Raw genomic sequence first — 26,000 nt, 5'->3', positions numbered from 1 at the left:
TGTTCCGGATCCAACCAGCCAACCAACAGCAGGGGATCCATCTAGTGCTCGGCTGGTCCTCGCTAGGGTCGAAATCTTGGGGCGGGACTTGCTCCTTACATAACTCTCAGCAAAAGTGACATGGAAGCCATTCATCACATAATCCGCAAAGCTATAAAAAAGCTCTTAATCTTCCCATGTACACCGCGGCAACTAAACTGCTCCAACTAAGAATTTCGAACTCATTCTCGGAGTTCATCAAAGAGCATCCTTTCAGTCAACGTCTCCGCCTAACTCAAACACCAACAGGACTGGCACTTTACAAGACCTCAAAATGTCAACTCCTCAGACCAAGGAAAGAAAACCTCTTCCCCATAATTGGCGTCAATCCATTTGTATCCGCCCTCTTCAGAAAAATATGCATCCCACTTTGCACTCCGGTCGTCGCCACACCCGTAGCCAAGCCCAAGAACAAATCTACGGAAACAATCCTAATGTTTCGTACACAGATCCCTGCCCTTATTCCAATCCGTCCCATTACTTAGTCGTAGCAACCACTAAAGAGAAGACCATCACCTGCACCTCAATCAAGAGAACATGTATCTGGGCCGCGAAAGAATTTGCTGTGGCCTCGCCATCACTCAACCACCCCCAAATCTTGTAATTACACATTGTCAAGCCGTCTGTAGCAGCTCTTTATCGGGTAACGTGGCCTGAACAACGTGGAACCTCCTGGCTCAACACACCCCCAACAGGAAGATCGACACTGTGTGGACCCTGGGACACTCATCACTAACGGGCAATAATTTTCCCCATAGACAAGCCTGCGAAGTCTCCTCCCAGGCCTCCGAGGAAGCACCGAGTCTCGTTCCCCTCTCACACATCAAGACATCACCCAACATTACCGCTCATCAAGACAACATGTTTCCCATCCTCCCCCGCAGCTTACTAAAACAGTAGAGGTAATACACTGGAGGGTTCAAACAAACACCTTTCCACATCCAGCTTGGCTACATCAGATGTACCCCACCTAATACCCTGCCCAATGTAAGTTTTGCCATAACCCACGTACGCTGATACACATGATCCTGGGGTGCGAACTCAACCCAGCTCTCCCATATTTACCCACTTCCCTTCCCTTCACCTCCCTGAGCTGTGGGAGAACCTGACGACCAGTGCCGGCTTGGATGCACAGCAACTCCTGGTGTCCAGGGCTAAGACAGCACGGTCGTCCCATGGCCTCCTGGAAGGAGGAATCACTCCCACATCACCAGGCACACAATAAAGTTTTTCGTACTCCTCATACTAGTAAAGTTATGCTTGTCCCGGGACGCGGTGTGGTTCTGGGTAATCACGGCCGGGTGCAAAGACTTTGGTACCGCAGTGCTTAGTCAAGCATTTCTATGTTGTGCAAGAAATTCTTTATAAAGGTCAACCAAGTGTTATTTGTATCCCGCAGACAAAGCCTAAACGGTAGAACTTCCTTACTCTGTAATCAGTATTTTCGAGCGATAAAGATACCGGCACTTACTTATCTTGTGGTGGAACGGTAGCTATGAAGAAATCTGCCTATGAAGAATGTGTCCATTCGCTTACTCGATGCTCTTCGCACCGCTTACTTACATGTATTTCATCAACGTTACGCTTACAAGGCGCGCTCACAAGTCAATCAGAAAGGCAGGTTTAGCAAGGAGTAAGTAATTCAATGAGGTAGTGCAATATATTAACTCATTTTAATGTACCTTGAAGTTGTCCTTGTTTCTATAGGACGAAACAGCGTAAGCTACTGGTGATGCACAAAATTAAAAATAAAAGAGACTGCCTTAAGCGTTCGTTACGTACGCAGAGCTAATTCACAGGAAAGGAAGCCACAGGGTTGTAGGTTTTTATTATGATCAGAGGGCTTGAATGTACAGAAATAAGGGCTGTGAGTGGTGTTATTTACAATAATTTGTATCAACATGTACGGGGCTAGGATCAGTATTCAGAGGTGTTAATGAACTTTGGTCACTATACTTAATGTCATTGCAGCATACTGTCGCACGAGGCCGCAGCACCTAGGTGCCCGATGAGAGTGTTTGCTTTCCGTGCTGCAAAGAACATTCTGCCAGGTACACGAGAGGTGGCCATGTGGATCAGCACGTGTATGTTGCGAAAAGTGCCGCAACACGTCCAAAATTCCAAACTTTAAACTACCACAATCTAGCAATCCACACAAGGCAGCGCTTCTGTTCACACTCTCACCTCATTGAAGCACACGTACGCTAGCGCTGGCAATTTTCAGGGGGCTTTTCAAGGTTATCGTTACTTTTTCATGGCCAATTGATCTATTTTGCTTGAAACTCCCGTCATTTACAACTCAAACTTAGGCCACCTTATGTACCCAAAGTTCAGGACATACATGTACGACTGGTGAAGGGAGACCGTACACTCTGTAGTAGTTTATTTACAGGTAAACATTATGCTGGATATTTTTTTCAAAAACAACAAACCAAGCGGTATAACGCGATTCTCAACAGACATAACAAAGTTCTATAAGCAATCCACACAGTGTACTTCGGTTATATTTACACAGATGACACCAAAAAAAAAAGAGACGCACCCTTTATTCATTGTGCCACTATTGTACGTTAAACGGGACAGCCTAAATGATACTGTGAGTACGACGAATACAGAGGCTATAAAAATAAGTTGAGCTTCATGTTCAATACATTTGATCATTCAAAGAAAGAATAGCCATAACGCTAAATACCTCTGGGGATTACGTTGAAAAGGCATCGGCGAAAATCAGTACGACCTCAAACCGTTTAGGCGCGCCCAACAGAGCTTGCTTGCAACTTAGAGGTCTTGGTCTATATTTAAATACATATATAGAAAAGAAGTACTCTTTCTGAAACGTTAGTGAACTTCATTTAGTAAAGGTTTTTTATGTGACTTGCTCAGTAAATAACTTTCGCTGTTTTTGCTTTTTCGCTCCAGCACCGAAAATACGACGAGCCATAGTGTGGTAATCATTGGCCATTAATGGTTCCCACTGAGTTCGGGCCTATTGCGTAATGGGGTGACATTTATTTTCAACCACCAACTTTGACAAAAATGCGCTTTTGATTTCAATGCGTGCGGCCAGACTTAAAATCTTGGTCCTACGAAAATACCATGCCAATTTAACTATTTTCGTATTGCTAGTACGGGGCAATTAGCGGCGTGAGACTGTGACGTCATCCAAGGCACCCGCCATGCTTGAACGATTTGTACAAACGTCCGCCTTAATTGCGGTCTTCACTCGGGCTATAAAATGTTGCTAGTTTGGAATCTTTACAGCTTTACTAAGCTACTAATCAACAAATTGGGTCAGGCTCCTCTACCGGCGCCTGCGTTGGCATTCCTGACTCCCTGTGATTCCCTGAGACACTTTAAATTCATGGTGTTAGCTACAGTGTGTGGTCCCGTCTTGTTCTACTCCTAAGTAACGCGAGAAGCCGAATTATTATCCATTTCATGTGCGACTGCTCATTAACAAGGCAAGAGATGTGGAAGTGCTCTGTACCTGATGCCACAGTATGCAGCTACGTGTCTGCCAATAGCCCTTTACGTTTCCACCACGGCGTGTCATTAGTGGTAGCAAAAATACGCAACGGTGACAGTTCCTAATTAAAAAACAAGTTGGCAAGAATTTATCAACAATACAGCCGAATAACAGATGAATAAAGAAAGGTGAAGAGGCCAGACGAACGGTTCTATATAAGAAGTTTTCGTGAAACAGAAACGTAAAATACATTGATTTGCGGTGAAAAGTCGGGGAGGCTGAAACTACATGTTGCGCAGGAATCAACTTTCACATTTATTTTTTATAAAACCATTGGGACGCTTGCACCGCTGCGTTTCCTAATTGAGCTGCCTTGCTAATACATCATTGTGGTTGTATGCTTTGGAATGCATTTGAACGAAGTAAGAATGAAATGCCAATGCCAATGTATATACACCACGACACAAATAGAACGATTTGTTTCCGTCAAAAAATGCGAACGAAGCTTCTCCTGACTACAATTTCTTCGCAGACTAAATGTTCCTGATATGAATGTTCTGAGAGGGGCTTTCTATTGAGGCTTACTCTTTTGCTCCATGTGCAACCCAAATCGAGGCAATAACGTAACAAATACATGCTTCAGTGGTGTAAGAAAACCGTTAATGATGTTGGTGTTTTTTGCTCTTTACTGACGAAATATATTTTGTAAAGGTTCACTTTTTGTAAGCCGGTTATCCCACTTGAAGCAGTAGAGAAACTCACAGGGACATAGACACCCCACACAATAAAAAGAAAGGAAGTAACTACTTCCTTAAGAGCACCCAACACACGTGTTCAAACACATGGTTCATAGCCACAGTTAAAGACGCACAGTACTCGACAACAAACACACAACACGTATGAACATGCCGTTAATACTTCATACCACATAAGTATCGAAATACATACTACCTTGTACAAACAAAATTAAACTCTGATGTCGTTACATAAATTATGCAGTTCACCAAACAATGTATAAAAACGCTTATAATGCTGCGCAATAAAAGCAAGAAAGAATACACACATCACAAAAATGTGTGGAAAAGCGCTTCGATAGCAAATTGTCACGAACAAAGAGTACTTATGACCTTTATGGCATTCTATAGCCTGTCAAGTTCCTGAGTATGTTTGTTTAAATTAGTCGGGTCTACTGAATCTTCGCCATAGACTGTTAGGAGCACGAGTAAGATGCGAATGTGTAAGGAATGTATGAAGGGGACATACGGGTAGTCATTGCGAACTGCGAGTGAAGTGATGTAAAGAACCATCACAACAGCGTCATCAGCACTAACTGGCAAGGTGATCTTTTGGAGGAGGGCACTCATTTTCATTAGGCAAAAACCTACCATCAAACCTTATATTCACCGCTGCACTAGAAATGTAAGGTATTCTTCAACAATTGTGACCTCGACGTAAGTTTTCTAGGGGTAGCCAAAGCCAAAGAAATCCTAATTTTCTTAGACGAAACTGAAACTTGCTCGCAAGATAAAAATCAACTAGGAGACATAATTCAATAATATTGAAGTTTTATACAAAGTCCAAGCAGCCACGGCCGTCTGCGTAATGCACTGTAAAATGCCATCTCCGATCACTCATAGTCCGCACGAGAGGCCGGTACGTAATGAGCACTGGTTGTTGTGTTCTTGAGGCGCATGCATGCTTCAGAATCAACGTTTATACTTTCATCACGTTTAAAAACCCTCAACCATAAATCTAATGTTTCCCAATAGGTAAGGAGGAGGCACGGCGTATGTACATTCTACCGCAAAAATATATTGAGGGTTCATTTCTGCTTTGTGAAAATGTGTATAACGGAGAATGCAATAACTATTATAAAATCCTCCTCCAGAAGAACCTCTATACATGTAGCCCTATGAATACGACCCTTGAGCAGCACCGCAACATATCTACAGCTGGTGTCGTTTTCTGCCGTTCCCACTACAACACCACAATGCGCAAGTTAAGAAAGGGCGCTTTGTGACATGGGTACGTGCGAACAAGTGTCCCGCGCAAGTCAGGCAATCATTCCATGACATAGTAGAATTTACTTTGCCTCTGTTTAGCGTTTCAAAGGCCAGCATCTCTTATCACCTTAATGTACAGTCCAGGGACCTTCCTGCTTTATGCTCGTTCAAGTCCTTCATTGTTTTCACCACAAGCCCAGCATCTACGTATTACGTTGTGCAGTAGTGCTACCAGATCACGTTGCGCGAACTATTCCTGCGACTGCGCTGCTTTTGAAACTGCCGACGTGGCGCTTTAGCATCACTTCGTTCTCAAAGGCAGCCTCTTTAGACAATACTCGTGTTCTGGTGGTGGTGATGGGCCCCTCCGTTGTGTGCGCGATCTCTGCTCGAGAGGATGGCGTGAGAGCACGTGGACACTCGCAGTGTGTGCTGCCGGTCGGTCCAGCTGGTCTGGAATGGAACCGCGCGTCCATTGGCCGACGAGGCCTTGTGGGCCTCTGGCTTCGGTGCACACCAACACAGCGCTTGGCGGAAGTACGACCGAAACCTGCACGCAGTGGAAACGGGAAACAGAGTTTGAGCAGCTCATCCTTAAAACCAAACGTACTAAATAGTGGCGCTGAAAGCATGAAAAACTAGCCGTATAAGGAACAACCTACAACGAAGTGTGCATTCAGTTGAAACCATGCCACCAATTTCTTGGTCTGGATTAAGGGATTCGAAATTCAGGAGCACAAGTAAAACGCCACAGCTCGTCCCCCGAATTGGCAGACAGTGTTATAATTAGAATTATTATAAATTAGAGTTATTATAAATCTTACAGTGTTATAATTAGAAAAACTGGGGTTCTTAGAAATGGCTAACAAAGCAGTGTGGTTTCTTGCACTGAGTTTTCTAAAAATACCATGGCAGTGCTTCCAGATCCACCCTAGTGAGAAGTTTGCACCACAATGAACCCGTATGGTAGATATTTGGTCGTTCGGACAAAGAATAAAAGCCCTTTCTTAAGGGAAATGGGGTTAAAACCTGATTCGTTCTCTGATGAAATCTGACTCAATGCCAAAGCCCACAATTCACTTTCCGAAAATTCATAATTTATGCCACCAAATTGTAAAGCTTCCAAGTTAAACAGTAAAACCCCGGAGCGAACGTCCAACCGTACATTACCAACGACAAAAACCAAAGTCCAGACCTGCTTAGAGAATGTATGTCATCATTATCATAGTAACGGCGCGTACTGCCAAGCTATATTTTACGTATTACGAGAAGTTCGTTATGTGGGCAAAGACATCCCGTTGTTATGTTATCTGAGGCATGATTGATGCACCCTTTGTGAAAGCAATTGCGCAAAGGTGGCCTTCCTGCAGTGTGTTTTACTCTGACGTCAACGCCATCACTGAGGCAATCAAAGCTTCACTTTAAAACACTGAGAAATTTAAGGAACAGCGACGCTGCCACGTCATTAAGGTATCGAGCATAGTAGCCTCATCGGTACACAAAACGCCAAGGGGGTTGTCTGCACGCGCTCAGTCAAAGTCTTAATGACGGAGAACTGATTGCTGCCAGTTATGCATTGAGCAGGTTTTTGCGCCCTTTGCCAAGATGACGTCAACCACCTCCCAACAAAGGAAGAGTTTTAAATTTTACTATGTATTTTTTTCTTGTCTCCTCTCCTACGTGTAAAGTGCAAGTTAGGTAATTATTTGATCCTGATGACGGTGAAGACACTTGATGGGCTTCAAAATATCAGGAATTTATGATGAATCATAAAGCCAGTAATCACTAAGGTTCCTTCATCAACGTTCCTTGATCAAAATGCAGCTGCACGACCAATGACTGCATGCAAGAAAGTACTGCTCACACATAACGACAAACTTATATTTGGCTCACAGATGGTTATCTCTTCTGTAACATACCTTAATGCTGAAAGAAGTGTTACCTTTGTGTTATGCAACGTAGTAGGGAACGGTTTCAATTTGAATCGTTGCTCTGCATTCTCCTTCTTTTTGTTGAGCTATTTCATTGCATTTATTGGTCCTTCAGGTGCTATGAGGTAAATAGCACCAATGGTGCCAACATTGCAGATATGACGCGCTGCGTAGCGCTATGCTATTAGAAGGTAAGTTTCCTCAAAATTTTAGAGAACAGCCCTTAACCCCTTCCTGTGGTTTCGCGGTGTCTCTCGCCATCAGCCTTGTTTTAACCGAGAAAAAGACGAGGACACCGAAGATAGATTCGGCAGGAAAGCGGGGGAGGAGAGTGCGGCGAACGAGTGAAGCCGAAAGCGCTATGTCGCCGTTGCCACGAGAGACGTGCTCCGCGGCGCCCACCCACTGCGAGATAACCCCAGAGTATGGCCACCATACACAGAGTAGCCCACGCCTTCCTGCATTCGCAAATGACGTGATAACTTCCTGAGACGAAGGAAGTGGTTTAACTGCCGCTACAGCTCAGCGAGCTGTGCGAGGAGAGTTTCAGCGCCGCCGACGCCCAAATCAAGAGGTGCGCGCCGCCGAAGCAGCAGCTATGCTCCGTCGCCGAGAAGAGTACATCTCGCGCTCCGCTCAAATGTCGTGTGAGTGAGTATCGTAATCTTTATTAGTACTTTTCTCCCTTTTTCTTTATTACTTCTCGCACGCTACGGCTCCTGCGTACGGGTGGAGCAAGCTTCATCAAGCTGCGAAAGTGGACCTTTTTCTCCGACCACCATTTCTTCGCTGTACATATGGCGAAAAAATGCACTTCTTTGATTGATTGATTGATTGATTGATTGATTGATTGATTGATTGATTGATTGATTGATTGATTGATTCGTCAACCAATTTTAAACTGAGGAGCTGTGTAGGGGCTAGGCTCGTCGTCTTAGTTCGTACGCGGTAGTTGTCGTGGTTTTTTTAGTTTAGACACATACTCACTTGGGGATTTGGAAAGGATCGGAAGCTTTTTGGGGGCTAATCACGTGCCCACTTTATGAAAGTACGATTTGGACAAAGAATGCATAAGCAATGGGCGCACAAGAAATATGGGAATTGGTACAAAAAAGTGCGCACTGTGAGAGCAGGTGCGCAGAAAACCTCAGTGTTTTTTCTACAGCGAGAGTAAACTCGGGAAGAGCAGACAACCGGGTAGGCGCCTGGTATACGAGGCGTAGGCGTGCACCGCATACCAGCGTAGTCTCGCGGCGTGAAGCACCCAAACAGACGCTTCAAAAAAATACCCGCTTGTCCCTTGAGCCTTCTCGCCAAAAATTAAGAGGACACATTAACAAAATGTTTATATAAGCAGAACAGTTCCAAACTCCGGGAACCGCTGGCACTGCTCATACATGTCCCCAATATTTAGCATAAAGGAAACCTCAAGTACATTTGTCGCAAAATATGTGTGCTTAGCCGCCAGCCCAGCGCTCATTTAGTTACGAATGCTCGTTGTGGTGGTTTGTACGATAGTAAGCAAAAAAAAGTGGACACAGAAGCAAAAAAAAAAGCGATGCATCCAAAATATTGCATAAACGCTTAACCACGTGCAAGGACAGAGAGACAGGCCTCTCACAAGCGCTGTTCCAGACAGAACAAGAAACTAAAGATGAAGAAAAGCATGCGAGCTATTCCAGGAGAAGGCGAAGGAGCACTGCGGAGGCCGGAAAATTGAATTGCACTGAGAAACCATCTCTTCAATGCGTCTAATGAGGAGTGAGAGTGGAAGAGGAAGAGCGTGAGGTGTGGTAGTAAAGGGCAGAGAACGGTGCCACAGCCTCTCTGGCGAATTACTGATCGGCACTTCGCAGCTTTCACGTTGAGTGGACTGCTTTAACTTTTTTACGCACATCTACCCGTGTTTCATTTTGGAGTGCGCTTTAGCAAGTCTGCGTTCGAACTTGCAATAGAAAAGGATCACTTCTGGCTGACATCCACTGGAGACAAAATATTTTCCTAAAATTATTCGCAAATACATTTGTCCGACACACCCGGTACACTTCCTCTCAGATCCAGGACTAATCAGCTACGAAAGAGTTTAAGGGTACGTGGCTGATGTCGTCTTTTTAAAGAAAATTTCTGATTCAACATAACCGCAGCCTGTCCCTCAGCTATAAAGACAGTGCTGAGATCTTTTTCGTGGCACTCAGGGGCCTCATTGGTTTTGCCTTCTCAAAAACTATCTACGTCAGGCACCCTGGTTTGAAGGCTAAATCCTGTAAGCTATTCTAAGCTGTTGTGTCTCCGCATTTACATACTAATCATTGGGCCTATACAGCAATTTTAGGTTCACCCTTCAACCAAAACATGGCGCATGCAGCACAAATAAGAGAAAGCATACTTTGTGTGGCGGTCTTTGGCGCAGTTGCACTTGCACCAATAAACACAATCATCGTCATGTAGATTATCATGTGCCTTGAGAAGTACGCATAAAAGCAACGCAATTATTTTTCATCAGGAGAGCGTGAGTTTGGAAATAGTTGGTGCTGCATAGCTGGAGTGGAAAGCGCTTAAACATGAAACAAGAAAGCAAGGACCAGAAGAACAAGACAGGATAAAGCACCATTAACAACTCCTTTATACACACATGTCACATAAACCCTGCTTAATTTAAAACAACCAAGAAGTTTTAAAGACACGTGAATACCACCGTACCTGGGTTCCGCGGGAAGAATTCTCAGTCCTCACGGTGATAATAATTCTCTCTGTCTCTCTCTCTCTCTCTCTCTCTCTCTCTATCTCTCTATCTCTCTTTCAGATCACCTAATCAATGGTGCTGGCTTATGGCTAACCAGAATAGAAGTAAACTAAATTGATTTGATTCATTGTAGTGTTTAAACGCGCCGACTCAACGCATGCGATCAGGCACGCCGTAGTGGAGGGTTCTGGCTTAATTTTGACCACCTGGGGACCTTTAACATGCGCCGAAATCTCGTACACACGGGCGAGGAAAATAAATCATCCCACCACCCTAAATATATTACTAACTGAATTTTGTAATTATTGTAAAGCACAGTCACTGCAGCCCAACTTACTCTATATCTTTTACAAATAAAAACCTGTGTAGATTAGAAGCATAAAAAGTTGACAGCGCATTTTTGTAAATTTTACCTGCCCTCCAACAACAGTTGGCTAACAGAAATTCTTTCATTTTCTGTACGCAAACTCCGGAGCGTTCCTAAGGTTTAATTTTCTTTGAGTGTAATCGATAGCTGTTGTGCAATTTCATTTGGTACCGTTTCACGTTAAAACCTAGGTGTACTGTTTACACTGTTTGACGTAGAATTTTTAATTGTTTGTAGTTTGTTGCTTATTGTATAGTTGGAAACTTTACCTTTCTTTTATATTTTCGTGTGCGCGTGTGTGTCTGTATCTGTATACGTGTGCGTATGTGTGTACGTGTGTGTGTGTAGGCATCTCTACATGTGTGTGTGGGTCTATGTGCGCGCGCGTGGGGGCGTGTGTCTTGGTATGTGCGTGTGCGTATGTGTACATATCTGTCTGTGTTCGTATGCGTGTGTGTATGTGTATGCTTGCATATGCGTGTGTGCATGCGTCTGTGTGTACACGCGTGTGCACGTGGGTATGTGTCGTTGGTGGCGTGCGTACGCGTGTGTACGGGTTCATGTGTTTGTGAATGCTCGTGCGCATGCATTTGAGTGTGTGTATATCTGTATGTGTGCGTGTGCGTGTATGTGTGTGTAAGTGTGTGTGTGCGCGTGGGTGTGTGTGGGTGTGTATGTATCAGCGAGCGTGTGTGAGTTCGTATGCGTGTGTGTTATTTTAAACGTTCATTGTGAACATTTTTTGCAAGCGACTCCCATTTTATTCTGTTTTAAGAAGATTTAGCCTGGGATTCGTGCCACAATTTGTTTCGTTTTCTGGCAAATGAATTGAATGGAATTGAATATATGATTATCCAACCAAAACTGAATAAGCTTAGCGTGAAGGGTGGTTCGCCACAGCCCAGCTGTCTAGTGCTTGGGACGTGAGTTTTGTACATATATGTTAACGATGATTCCGATCCCTATGGTAATATCTCTTGCAATGCACTCTGGTGTAAAATCTCATAATTGCGCACCTTGATAATACTCGGGGCTAAGCCGTATTCACGTTTGAGCCACAAAGCAGCATGTGCACAACTTGTCTACAGCCTGAAGGTCTGTACTACAGTGTTCAACATTTAATTTTCACGTCCTAATCAGGTACCGCTGAATAAGGTTGCACCGGCTGTAATCTGCGTCGATGACAAAGGAGCTATATAAATATCAGAAATAGTACGGGGGATGTGCACGACACACACTATTTTACCATTGGCTGTTCACGAGGGAAGCGAAGGGCGTGCACGCACATTCGTATTTATTTATTCGTGTTCCATGAACCGCATAACGGGCCCCAAAATTTTAATCATTCGGGCCGAGCGTTCGCGTTATTGTTTCAAGCTCGCGACGCCTGATTATAACTTTCCACATGCCCTTTAACGAGCACCTGTTCAGCTCGGTCCACATAAGATTTTTTCTTTGAGTGCGCAAATAGGGCGAGCTGAAGATTTCTAGGACGTCGGAAACACTCCTGATGCACTTACCTCTTGTTCATGCAGTAGTATATGATGGGGTTGCACATAGCGTGTGACATGGCTAGCCAGTACATGGCCAGGTACACGTGCTGAATGTGGTCCAGGTAGGCCACGTGAGGGTTGTGCGACACGTACACGAAATAGGCGTTGTAGGGGAGCCAGCACGCGCTGAACAGGGACACAACCGCTATCAGCATACGCACCACCTGCGGCACGTACCACCAGGAAACAAAAGTACTCTGAGAATAAAGCGAGTAAAGTGCGTTCATGTGAGTGACCTATGTTAATCGATGCGAATGCATCTTCGCCAACATTCTCATTCTAGTCATAAAAATATATCGCATTTGCTTGCTTGGCGTTTTTCTGGTATTCCTCACATGGTTTTTTGAAGCGGAACTTCAATTGCTTACGCAAGTGCTAGCTCAACTTTGGAGTGACATTGAATACCCAGATAGGACTGCTTCGTAAATGGGATGTACTGTAGTTGCACATACATTTATGCCACTAAATGTCCATTATCTTTTACCAAAGTACTGCACCTATGGTACGCTTTGTGTGATACCGCCATCAATGGCAACAAGCGGTAACCGGTGCATCTAATCGACCACACATACAACATACTGCAGGCCTGAGGCCCAAGCAGGAGGGGCGCAAAGTGTTAACATCATCGCAGATCCAATACAGCACAAAATGCAAGCGCAGGACTGAAAACAACGTAAGTAAGTATAAAAACACTGCTTGCCAGCACAATTGAACACCACCTGCAAATACTAAATCTAGATAGCTCAGAAATTGCTCGGTGTATTGCTTCCATTGTTTGTAGTGTGATAAAAATTGAAAACACTCTTAAAGGGACACTGAAGTGTATTTGTCAAGCTCCCGTTTTTGCTTGCACTGTGTAGACTGGCTCAAATTAGCACACTTTTCATCGTTTTTACGATTGACAAATCGGTAATTATTTTACAAAGCGCGAAAGAAGAAAAACTACCATGCGCGGTTTGCGGCGGCCGCACCAACTAAAGCTGTGACGTTAGGAGGAGCGGGCACCGTGATTGGACGATGCCCAAGGTGAGCAACCAAACAAGTTTCGGTTTCGGTTTCGGTTCTGTAAAACACAACCGGTGGCGTTGTTGGATGGGCATTCTCAATGACTCAGTAATCATCATACCGCGCTTCTGCCATGTTGTCAGCTGTAAAAATGCATAAAGATAAGCCTCCTAGGACGGCTTAGAATCGTAGTATTCACTAGCCGAAACCTACGCAGTGCATGAACGCCCTCCGCGTACCCGTAGACGCCCAAATGTCATGCGCTTTTCCCCCGTAATTGGAGCTTGCCTCCCTCATGCCTGTATCGTAAAAAGCGTGTTCGCACCAGGCCAAGGGTCTGTTCATTCTGGCCTGTGCCCACTGCCTGCAAGCAGTCGGTGCTTATGGCAACAGCACGCCAACGAGAACTCGCTAGCGCGCCAGTGCCAGCCTGCGCGCGTTTTGTGAACTGGTTCGTGAAGCCATGAACGTTGCGGCCCAAAAAAAGGTGAACGCAATATAGAAAACATCGGCGGAAAACGAAAAAGGTAACTTACAAAAAAAAAAAAAAAAAAGCACGTACCCGCGGGGATTCGAATTCGTGACTTGCAAAACATTTGCGGTGACATACCCAGCGCCCCAGACAACTCAGCCACGGAGCGGGACGCGAGGGCCTTGCTAATATAGGGTATATATTGTACAACCGGTTTACACTTTTATTTAGTTTTGGCATTTCAAGCAGCTTAGGTGACTATTTGTTGTACTGCGATCGTGCAGTAAGCGTCGCCCAGTTTCCACAGTAGCTCACGTCTAGCAATTGCATTTCGTAGACGGAAAAGCGTTCGCAGATGCGTAGTCGTGCTGCTGACCGCTGTGCTTGTTCGCCCAGCGCAAAAAGTGCTTCCCGCGCCCTAGTTTTACGCTGTACGGTAAAAATATCAGTTGATTTTATTTCCTTAGTACCTATATTGACTTCGCTGACTCTTCTCCCGCCTTCAAGAGGCCTTATATTTTCCTACTGGCGTACCAGTCAGCGAAGCGTCGCATGTGCGCTTGTGCAGCACTTGTGTGAAGCGAACTTGACTTGGAGCTAGATACAGTGTACAAACAAACCAAGTAAAGAAAGGCACATTCTTCCGTTCACAAACGTGTCCTGGCTTCGTTTCAACTAAGCGAACAAATTGCGACCAAGCAATGTTTTTTAACCTCCTTGATTGCGACGACCTGCCGGCGGCCGGCGGACGAAACGCTGGGCCGACTGACTCTGTCGGCCGGGGAGCCGTGCAGTAGCGCAGCCGTGGCGCAGCCAATTGCCAGCTCATCCCCTCCTGACGTCACACGAAAACGCCACAGAAAATGGGCGAGCGTAAAGAGAGGAGGACAGCATTTTCGAATTAGTTTTTCTACTAAATAAAATCGCGTAAACGCGCCTAGAGTGGTCGAAACATGGCCTGGAGACTCCGGACTACAATTTGCGCTAGTAATCCCGCAATGTTTACATATCACTTCAGTGTCCCTTTAACAGGTTGGTAGAAACGAACAATGCGGTTAAAGAAAGGAATGCGAATGTGGAGTACGATGATTAGCAAACGATTTCAGGAAGGAACTCAAGACTAAAGCAACTTTCCTGTGATATAATAAATTCAGGAATTAAGGACGGAGAAACTATTTCCTGGACCCCAGTGTTTGAATGCCGTTGTTTCCTATCAGCTCAGAAACGGAATTTGTAAATTAGCATATTGTCTTGTGTTTAACAATGCCGTCAGTAACAAAGTTCTACAATGACCAATCAATTATACGCGTTGCTCAGAAAATGTGTCCTGAGCCAAATTAGTTTCAGACATGCCTAGTTGTTATTCCACAGAGGTACACAACAAAAACACAGAAGGGCCCGTTATGCGAGTTATCTTTCACTGCAGTGTCTTCATATCAAAATGCCAATTCCGACGCAGAATAGGTACGGGCCATCTTGCACTTGGCAAGCACTCTAAAAAATTAAAATCAAGCTAACCTATTCCTAACAAGAATACAACAAGTGCGTACAGCGGGAACCTTGGTGCCTCACTGAATAATTGGAAAGAAACCTTAGGTCGGCTGAAGTGGCAAAGGAACGAAGAATAATAGGAGGAACACTTAAGTACAGGAAACGAGTTTCCTGGATCAAGAAATCGGCTCAAGTAGGAAGCATCGTAGTTCAAACGAAGATAAAGATATGTACTTGTGTGGCCATTTCGAAAGACAAAATAGAAACAAGTGCACCAATAGCGTTACAAAGTGGCTACCGAGAGACCGGTCTAGATAAATAGGGAGGCCATCAACGCGATGGTGAGGCCATCAACGCGAGTCTTTACATAGAGCTTGTGTGCATGGAGATTGTGTGCATTGTGTGCAAATGCACACAAGCTCTTTACAAAAGAGCTTGTGTATGCACACAAGCGCTTTACATAGCTGCTGAAAAAAAAACCACGTGTAGATACCCAAAATCACGTCTCATTTCTGTACTTTCGTACTTTTGTGGCCAGGGCAATGTATATCATACTGTATGGTATACTAGGACCGAAACAATTTCTGACAGTGGGTGTTGTAACATAAAGTGTAGCACATGGCAAAGCACTACAGTATTAGAGAAGAAGAGATGTTTCTGAAAAACACACATGGAAGCATTCCATTCCTGTCTTTGTTGGTTTATTTCCTCATTTCCTGCATATAAATCTACTCAGGAGGGAGAAACCAATAGCGGTATGTTGTGCTTCCTTACCTCAGTGACGTTTTCCAACAGGGCCAATCGGAAATATAGCTACCAATTGCTTTCGTTGTAAAATTGGTCACCCCTTCCTGTTTGCAGTATTACACTATAATACACTGTGTATTACAGAAGTCGCATCGCCGACCTCCAAACTTAAGGCGTCTGACAGCACATGTCTGCCGTCTTTCATTTGTAGGCAATAATAATGCGCGAAAAGCTGCGAACCGTTTTTCAATCAACGCATAAAAAAACCACACACCAATTAAAAATTTTCTAATGCCCTAAAGGACATTTTCTCGCTCAAGTGACGTCATTTGTTTCAAGGATCGCGAAGTATAGCGTGCTTAACAACCTTGTTCTAGCTTAAAATTTTTTTGCTTGTCACCACAAAATGGCAATAAGTTAACCGGAATTGCAGAGGAGCGAGAACAATAGTAAAGTAAGAGCTCTAGACGTATTATACTGTTCTTAGCAGTTGCACCTTTAAATACAAGGGGGTAATGTTATCGCGAGCATGCCGCGTGAACGTGTCCACCTATTATCATTCATTCTAAACAGCCTGCGTGTATGCCAGCGTGCTAGGATATTGTGTTTAAAAGTCCTCTGCCACTCGCAATGACTGAATGCTGACCTGAAAAAAATCACGTTCTGTTTAAACGAATTCCTCAAGAGAGACGGGACAATTCATCAGCACAATGGTCAATACAGCGGTCAAGAAAGGGGCCCATGAGGCGATGCAATGGACAACGTAATGGCTTTCCTCAAAGAATCGGTGATTATTGAAAGGTTCCACAGGGCGACGCGGGAGCTATGATATTGCCACAGGTTGCTTTAATTCAGCAGATTTTTTGGGCTAAAGGAACAACACACTCAGTAATGGCTCCCTGAACAGTCTCCAAAATAGTTTGCCAATGAAGAAAAGGCACTTTGGCTTCTGGCTAGATTTGGAGGTCCCCGCATAATTAAAGGAATTTCACACACATGGCAAAACGCAATGGACAACGTAATCGGCTTGCCTGAAGTATCATTGATGTTTCAGTGGTTTCCAACGGCGATGCCACAGTGGTCACTGTGCTTAAACACAGCGACAGGTTTCTTTACTTGGACAGTAATTTGCGCAGAAGAAACAATGAAATCCCTGACTGGAAATACTGTTTTGTGACTTTTTTCCTCACACTGTCTCGTAAGTGTGCAGCGTTTATTCGACATCTTGGTGCATAACCTCGCCAAGGTCATTTGGACATTCAACGCCGACAACCCGGGTTTGATGCCTGCTTCGAGTTTTCTGCGTCCAGCTGACGAATTATGTAACGGTTTTTAACCGTAACAACACATTACAGTTTATTTGTTTACTTATTTATTTATTATTTTTTATTTTTTTTTCGTTATTTATTTATTTATTTATTTATTTATTTATTTATTTATTTATTTATTTATTACCTTCCTCTCAAAGCCCGAAGGCGTTACAGAGAGGAGCGGTAAAATTCATACAACAGCAGTTACAGCCGTTTTGAATGATGTAGGATCCGGAATGCTGGCGCTGAAGGCGGGCAGGTGGTTCCAGTCATCGCAGGTCTTGGAAATGAACGTGTAAAAGTAGGGGTTTGCACGACAGTTAGAAACCCCTAACTTGAACCTGTGATCGTTACGTGCGGAGCTGTAGGATGGAGCAGAAATGAGACCCTGTTTTAGATTGGGGTTAGTAAAGTAAATCTTATGAAAAGGCACAAGCGCGCAATTTCCCTTCTAGCAGCAAGGTCACTGAGTTGAAGAGAAGATTTAATTGACGTGATGCTAGCGGTTCGTGAGTAGTTCGTGACAATGAATCAGCAGCCCGGTTCTGAATGGCTTCCAAGGATGAACACAGCACCATCATATGAGGGTCCCAAATCGATGATGCATACTCTAATTTTGATATTATCAAGGGTTTTATATAGTCAGACCTTTAACAACACTGGCGCAAGAGCAAAATTACGGCCTAAGAAGCCAAGCATGCGATTAGCATTATTAGTAACATAATTAATATGTTAATGCCACTGCAGATTAACGCTAATGTGGACGCCAAGATATTTATAAGAAGAGAAAGAAGATAAATGTACATTGTTAACTTCGTACGGAAATAGGTCAGATGGTTTATACTGCTTTACGCCAGAAGGAACTCTTAGTATTTTACACGTGTTAACGTTAAGTTGTATCAGCCAATTATTTCGCCAAGAAGATACGGTATTAATGTCCAACTGGACAGAGTCGGAATCTTCCGGGTTAGTTATTTCACGATAAATCACGCAATCATCAGCAAAAAGTGTAATTTTAAAAGAAACATTGTTAGTAAGGTGATTAATATAAATTAGGAAGAGTAAGGGATCTAAAACAGAAACTTGCGGCACTCCAGAGGTTACGTGTTTGAACGGTGAGTTACAAATGTTAGCACTTACTTATTGTGTTCCGTTAAACAGAAAAACATCCCATCCACTTGGGACCCATCCACTGTGTATGTAAAGAGCACATAGTTTTAACTAAAGAAGTTGGTGGGAAACTGAATAGAACGCTTTTTGAAAATCTAGAAAAATGCATTCGACAATGACACCCCGGTCTGTTATGGAAAATAAATCATTAGTAAAAACTGGTATGACGAGGGTCAATTGATCATTAACTATACAAAGCTATGACGACTCTCTTCAATGTAACTACGCTCCCTTTCTTTTTCGGACGTCTCTTTCGCAGTATCGCTTTTCATAGAGAACGACTACAAATGGTAGGAGCAATGAGTGACCGCTGTTCCCTTAGCCGAACACAATAGAAAACGCCAAAGGCTACCTGATTCAAATTTACTTCCAAGGGTTACTGGTATACCTTTCGTTAGCGGAAGAACTAGTTTGAAACGGGCGCTGCATATATAATTTCTACATATTACCAAAAGCAGGCTTTTCTTCTACTACCTTTTTTGCCACCCCAGACGACACCGCCGACACCTGGAATACCGATAATAAATCACAAAGACGATATTCAACGAGCATACGTGCGTGAAGAGAGCATTACAGTGAGCAGTATATGAAACGGGTCGTTCTTTTCCAGTGAAGAGACGCCCCAGGGGAGAGATTGAGGGCTTCATTGAGGCATTGTTTTTAAACGCAGAGCATTTCAGTACCTCACGATGTCACCCGCGTTGGCGTCCGTAGTCCGCATCGCTCCCCCTACACTATATAAAAAAATAATACTTACCGGCGCCAGGTTTGGAACCAACGACTCTCCGGGCGGAAAGCAAGGTACATGGCACTCTACCCACTGCACCACAAAGCCGACACAGAATGGAAGGTTACGAACACGCCTTATATCCTTGACTCATTCAACCGTCGGCCACAGGTGCGCCCTCTCCACCGCGTCCTCCTCACCTTGTCTCCGCTCGCAACACCCTCTCTCGCCGCGTTGGGTTCGCGCTGATCAACAGTCGGTTCGCGCGCAAGAACAGGTGGGGGCGCTCGCATCGCGCTCTCTCGCCGCGGTCGGTTCGCGCTTAAACCACATATGTCGCTCGCGCGCGCTCCGGTCGCTAACATCTGTGGCGTGATCGTGACGTCAACATCAGGCGTTCGTGTGGTGGCGCGATTTCGGAGCTATAACACTCTCTCGCGAGGGGCATTGGATTGGATTCGATTGGATTGGCTTGGATTGGCTTGGCTTGGCTTGGATTGGATTGGATTGGATTGGATTGGATTGGATTGGTTTGGATTTGGATTGGATTAAAGTGGATTGTGTTGGATTGTGTTGCGTCATAGCCGCGCCACGTTGCGTCATAGCCGCTCCACGTTGCGTCATAGCCGCGGCAGGGGGTTCACGGCACGTTTCACCATCGACTTCATCGACAATGTCTACGTTGGAAGACAACAATTACAACAACAACCAATACGTAATCCATACGACTTGCAGCCCCCCCCCCCCCCCCCCCCCGCGGAAATGCTCTACATTTGATCGTGCCCCTCGCGAGGGGGATGTTTTTTTGGCTTCGGCTCACCTCTCGTTATGAAGTAAACACTTACGTTATCCTACTGCTCTGGACTTCTTCACGGCTGTAACAGCGGCTGGCCGCTCGCATCATACACGCTACCACTCGTATGTCGGAGGCCACGGAACACGGATCGGGAGCCCCCGCCCGGTCGCAACAACTGGTTGGCAGCGGTCGGATGACAACTTCGTGACACCTGGAGCCAGCGGTGCGAGACCCAACACCACGGACGTCAAGGCGGCTTCAGACTTCGCAGAATTCACGGCGGTCAAGGGTGAGTGCGGGACTTTTCTTCACTGAGTTTTACCAGGCTTCTGAGGATAGCTGGTAGGGCGTGTGTTTTTCTCGCGTGGGTTATTCACGCAAAACATTTTTTGGAGCAGTGGGAAAGCAGTACTCTAGACCGGCCATGAATTTGAAGGCGTTGAAAAAACCGCAGTTGTTGGAGCTTGCAAAAGAGTTGCGCTTGGATGTTACGGACGCGCTGAGAAAGCCAGAGCTGATACAAGCTATACTCGCTGTTGGGGCTGACGATGACGAGCTGTCTGAGTGCGTTGAGACGATCAATGGCAGGGAGACCGCTAAACGTCAGGCTGCAGAGGCGGAACGCGAGGAGAAAAAGCGAGAGCAGGAACGCGAGGAGAAAAAACAAGAACAGGAACGCGAGAATAGAAGGCGAGAACAGGAGCGCCAGCATGAGCTTGAAATGAAACATCTTGACATCGAGGCATCTCGACCTAGACGCCAGAGTGGCAGCAGCGTGCAGTTTGCGGCGAATGAGCGACCTACGCTACGAATGTGTGACCTAATGCGACCCTACAAGGTAGGAGAAGACATCGGTCTTTTTTTGTTCAACTTCGAGCGTATGTGTGAGAGGGCCCAGTTTAGCCGAGACTCATGGCCGCAAAAGCTGCTTACGCTTTTGCCGGGTGAGGCATCCGACGTGATGGCCCGCTTGCCAAAGGAGAAGGCGGAGGACTACCAGAAAGTCAAGTCGAGCCTCCTGCGTAAGTACAGGCTGTCAGCAGAGGCGTTTCGCCAGAAGTTCCGTGAAGCCGAGAAAGCTAGGGGCGAGTCGTACTCGGAGTTCGCCTACAAGCTGAGGACAAATTTGGAAGAGTGGCTCAAAGAGGCAGAGGCTTTCGCAGAGCACGACAAAGTAGTTGAGTGCTTCGATCTTGAGCAGTTTAACCGCCGACTACCGGAGAACCTGAGACTCTGGGTGCAAGATAGGCCAGGGGTAAAAACTGTGGATCAGGCAGCTCAGCTAGCCGACGAGTTCGTCGCACGTCGAGGTGCGCAGGGGCCGAAAGACGGCCAAAAAGAGTTCAGGCCGAGGCCTGATAAGTCAGGGCCGAAAGGCAGAGCTCCCCAGGTAGACGGTGTAGCAAGGAAAGTCGTTGTCGGGGATAGAGAAACTGGCCACGATAACGAAAAGAGAGCAGCAGACGCTGAGGAGCAGCGCAGAAAGAAAGCTTTTGAAGCGCGCAGACAGGCTGCGTGTTACAACTGCGGCGAGTCTGGACATTTCGCCGCTAGTTGCAAAAAGGGAAAACTAGTCTTTCACGTACTAGGTCAGGATGAGGATAGCAGACAACTTTTAGAGCCCTACGTACGCGAGCTTGCAGTTAACGGCAAACCGTGCCGAGTTCTTCGCGATTCAGCAGCAACAATGGATGTGGTCCACCCGTCCTACGTCGAACCGCATTAATTCACGGGCGATTGCGCGTGGATAAAGCAGGCCGTAGCAGCGGAAAGCGTGTGTCTTCCGATCGGCAGGATAACCATCGATGGTCCCTTCGGAGAGCTCGAAACCGATGCCGCTGTTTCTCCCAGCCTTGCGGCGCAGTATCCGTATCTTTTCTCGAACAGGTCTGATCAGCTACTGCGCGAAAGGGGACTCGTTTTCGGGGAAGGGATAGTGTTCGCGCTGACGCGCTCGAAGGCTCGCGAACTCGGAGCAAAGGTGGCGGTTGAAAGCAGGAAGGATTCGCGAAGAGAGGAGGTTGGGAAGCTTGCGGAGACTAGCGCCGACGTTGCTTCCGAACGCGGCCGGTCTGCCTCCTTGCAGGTTCAGATTGCGGGTGTCGAGCAGCAGCAGCCCGCCGAAACAGATGATTCTCCGGCAGAGATTTTTGTAGCACCTACGTCGGAAAGTTTAGAGCGGTTGCTGCACGTCGATAGTAAAGCACTGAGCGCGGAGCAAAGAAAAGATCACACGCTGGAAAAGTTACTGGACAATGTAACGGAAGGGGTTGCGACAAAGAACGTAAGGTTCCAGACGAGGGAGGAGATACTTTATCGCAAGTATCGAGACCGGAGAGGGGTGGAGTTTGACCAATTAGTTGTCCCGCAGGTCTATCGTCACGATTTGTTGCGTGTCGCACACGGCAACTCGTGGTCAGGGCACTTAGGCATACGAAAAACAAAAGACCGCCTATTGCAGGAGTACTACTGGCCAGAATGCTTTCGCAACGTCGAAAACTTTGTGCGCACTTGTGATGTGTGCCAGACAGTGGGCAAGCCGGGAGACAAAACCAAAGCGCCCATGAAACTTGTGCCGGTTATCACGGAGCCCTTTCGCCGTCTCGTGATCGACACGGTTGGCCCACTGCCCGCGACGACCTCTGGCTACCGTCACATCTTGACAGTGCTCTGTCCTGCTACTAAGTTCCCCGAGGCCGTACCCTTGAAGGAGTTGAGCTCAGTGGAAATTGTGAACGCCCTACTGTCAGTGTTCGCGAGGGTCGGCTTCCCGGCGGAGATACAGTCAGACCAGGGCACAGTTTTTACGAGCGCACTAACGACGACGTTTCTCGAGAAGTGCGGATTAAAACTCATTTATAGTTCCGTGTACCACCCTCAGTCGAACTCTGTCGAGAAGTTGCACTCAGTAATGAAGCGCGTTCCCAGAGCCATGTGCTGCGAGCGAAAGGCTGACTGGTAGCTGTGTTTACCGGCCGTGATGTTTGCTTTGAGAACGGCTGCTCACGAGACGACTGGGTTCACGCCAGCGGAACTTGTTTACGGACGGTCGTTACGTTCCCCCCTTCGCATCCTCCGGGAATCGTGGGAAGGTAGGGGCGAAGACCCAATGGTTGTAGAATACGTACTCTCGCTGATGGACCGCTTGCACAGGGCACAGCAGCTAACGGGCACCGCAATGAGCACAGCCCAGGAAAAATTCCCCGCATTTCCCCGAGGGGAAGAATGTGAAAGTGCGAATGCACGAGTTCAATTTGCGCGGTTCGGTAATGTTCGCGAAAGAGAGATCACACACACACACACACAACTACAAAGAAAGAAAGATGCATTTATTCACAGACACCTATTTGTGTTGTCGTTGTACTTGATTGCTAGAGCGGATCTCAGCTTTGAAATTTCGTGTCAGTACTCCTTTAAGCGGGTGCATTAGCCCTTCTCACGCCCGATTCCTGGCCAATCCCCCACGTGGGTATGTGCCATGTCAGCGGCCAGGCAGCGCGCGCCCATCTCCCCCCGTTGCCAAGGAAGACGAGGAGATTCCTGGCCAATCCCCCACGTGGGTATGCTATGCGGACATCGCCGGTGGACGCAGGTTCAGGGTCGCTTAAGAAGTGCATCGCACTTAAAAAGTCAACACCCTACTACGACAAAGGAGCCAGGGCACGTCAGTTTGAGGTGGGAGACCAGGTAATGATTTTGCGGCCATCTCAACGCCACAAACTAGAATTTCAGTGGGAAGGCCCGGCAAAAATCCTTCAAAAATTGTCTGAAACGAACTACGTTGTTAGCGTACCTGGAAAGCGCAAGCTCCTGCAAGTATACCACAGCAACCTACTAAAGCCCTACAGGCAGCGGGAAGCGGTGGTGCAGATGCTAGTTAACATACCCGAGGAGATTCCCTCCGATATTCCGGAATCGGGGCCGCTTACCCATGACAGCACGAGTAGCCTCGTTAACGACCTAGTAACGAAGGCGGAGCTAGAGCCTGACTAAAAACGCGAGTTGGAGGCACTGTTAGAAGAGTTCTCGGACCGGTTTTCGGATAAGCCCGGCAGAACGTCCCTCTTAACGCATGACATCGAGCTTACGTCTTCCCAGCCCGTGCGTTCAAAAGCGTATCGAGTGTCGCCGCGACAGCGCGAAATTCGGGAAACGGAAATCCAGAAAATGTTGGCTCTGGATGTGATAGAGGTGCGAAAGCGACTATACTTCACCCCTGATACTGGTTGAAGTTCCTGGCAAGGATCCGCGACCATACGGCCTAAGGAAGTTAAACCTTAAGTTAAGGAAGTAAACCTTATCACTTAAGGAAGTTAAACGTTAAAGGAAGTTAAGGAAGTTAAACCTAATCACCAGAGACCAAACCTACCCGATACCGAACATAGAGGAACGTATCGAGAAAGTAAGCAGCGCTTGCTTCATTTCCACTTTTGACTTGGTGCGGGGATACTGGCAGGTTCCTCTGACGAAGGAAGCTAGCCGGTACGCGGCGTTTATTTCACCCATGGGCTCCTTCCGACCAAACGTTTTGGGTTTTGGGCTGAAAAACGCGCCATACTGTTTTTCAAGTCTCACGGACAAAGTGTTGCGGGGGTTCTACGACTTTGCGTTCCCCTATTTAGACGACGTGGCTATCTATTCCGCCTCGTGGCCGGAGCATCTGGAACACCTGCGCTCCGTGCTTTCACGTTTGCGTGAAGCTGGCTTAACGATCAAGGCACCTACATGTCAAATGGCACGCGCGGAAGTCACTTACCTTGGTCACGTTATAGGTAGGGGTCATCGCCGACCTTCTCAAGTTAAAGTAGCGGCAATCCGAGACTTCCCGCAGCCCCGAACCAAGACAGACATTAGGTCGTTCTTGGGAATCACAGGTTACTATCAGAGGTACATTCCGAGGTACTCTCAGCTGGCTAGCCCTCTAACCGACGCGCTTCGGATAAACGAACCGCTAACAGTCGCGTGGGACGAAACAAAAGAGCAGGCGTTCGCCGACCTGAAAAATGCTCTAACTAGCCACCCTGTGCTGAACTCGCCAGACTACTCAGAGCCCTTCGTGGTCCAGTGTGATGCTAGTGACCGTGGGATGGGGGTTGTGTTGTGTCAGAAAGCTGACGACAATGAGGAACACCCAGTCTTGTACGCAAGTCGTAAGCTGACGATTCGTGAAGAAGCGTACAGCGCCTCCGAAAAGGAGTGTGCGTGTCTCGTCTGGGCGGTGCAAAAACTGGCCTGTTACCTCGCCGGCTCGAAGTTTATAGTAGAGACCGACCACTGCCCTCTCACGTGGCTGCACACGATGTCCTCAAAGAACGGTCGCCTCCTACGCTGGAGTCTGGCTCTGCAGCAGTATACGTTTGAAGTGCGGTACAAAAAGGGGAAACTGAATGGCAATGCTGATGGCTTGAGTCGGAATCCTTAAGGCAAGAAATGGCCTGTGGACGCCTGACTTTCTCGATTTCTTTGTTTTTCCTGAAACAGGTTTCGTCCTTTACGATTACGTTTTTTTTGTGTGGGACATTTCCAATCACGCGAAATGTCACCTTTCAAGTTTGTGCACTTGTCTAAAGTACTGCTGGACTAAAATATAACTAGTGTAGTTAGTTATTAGCGTATTTTATCGCAACTAAAAGCCTGGTAGATCTTCAGTGAATTTGTCTTCGCACTTGCGGCGATGCGGTTGTGTCTTGCTGTGTTGTTCTGTTGCTTGCCTGACTAATCCAGAGACGTTCTTGGGGAGCCACTACTCGTCCAGTGATCGGCCCTGTGAAGCTCCAGCACGGTGTCATACAGCCCAGGCCTGGAGTCGAGCGTCTGCTGAGCACTTCACTGCGAAAGCATCCCTCCGGACAACGGTTGAAGACCCTTATCCATCGGGATCTCGGACCCCCGGCGGAGAAGCTGTAACGAATCAGCCAACGCCGCCGTATTTCCCCGCATCAGCCACCACGTGGGAATACACCACGTGCGCCCGCGTGTCGGTGAATCGTCCTTTCGTGTCTCGCCATGCCGGGTCAAACACCTCGCTTTGCAACGCGCCTCCGGTGGTTGCCAGTGGCACACCCAGATTCTTCACGGACGTGCGCCCCACAGACGTCAGGTGCCAGCGCGTCGGTGAGTCATCCCTTGACATCCCCGGCTCAGACGTTTCGCTATTGGTGCGATCAACACTCGATAGCG

General features: G+C 46.6%; 1 protein-coding gene across 1 annotated transcript in view; it reads right to left on the bottom strand.

The window, feature by feature from the left end:
- Positions 1 to 5,835: 5,835 nt before the first annotated feature.
- LOC144180734 (tachykinin-like peptides receptor 86C) overlaps positions 5,836 to 26,000 on the bottom strand; it is a 409,389-nt gene continuing 389,224 nt past the window's right edge. Inside the window, exons 5-6 of the mRNA XM_077709018.1 lie at positions 12,070 to 12,266; positions 5,836 to 6,058 (exon numbers count right to left, since the gene is read on the bottom strand). Of these exons, the coding sequence (XP_077565144.1) occupies positions 5,836 to 6,058; positions 12,070 to 12,266 (420 nt within the window). The remainder of the gene's footprint in view (positions 6,059 to 12,069; positions 12,267 to 26,000) is intronic.

This window comes from Haemaphysalis longicornis, unplaced genomic scaffold (assembly GCF_048455015.1).
Source record: "Haemaphysalis longicornis isolate Haplotype H1 unplaced genomic scaffold, Haemaphysalis longicornis Haplotype H1 scaffold_1, whole genome shotgun sequence".
NCBI lineage: Eukaryota > Metazoa > Arthropoda > Arachnida > Ixodida > Ixodidae > Haemaphysalis > Haemaphysalis longicornis.
Note: the sequence above shows the minus strand (reverse complement) of the source record. Positions and strands in the feature narration are given on the sequence as shown.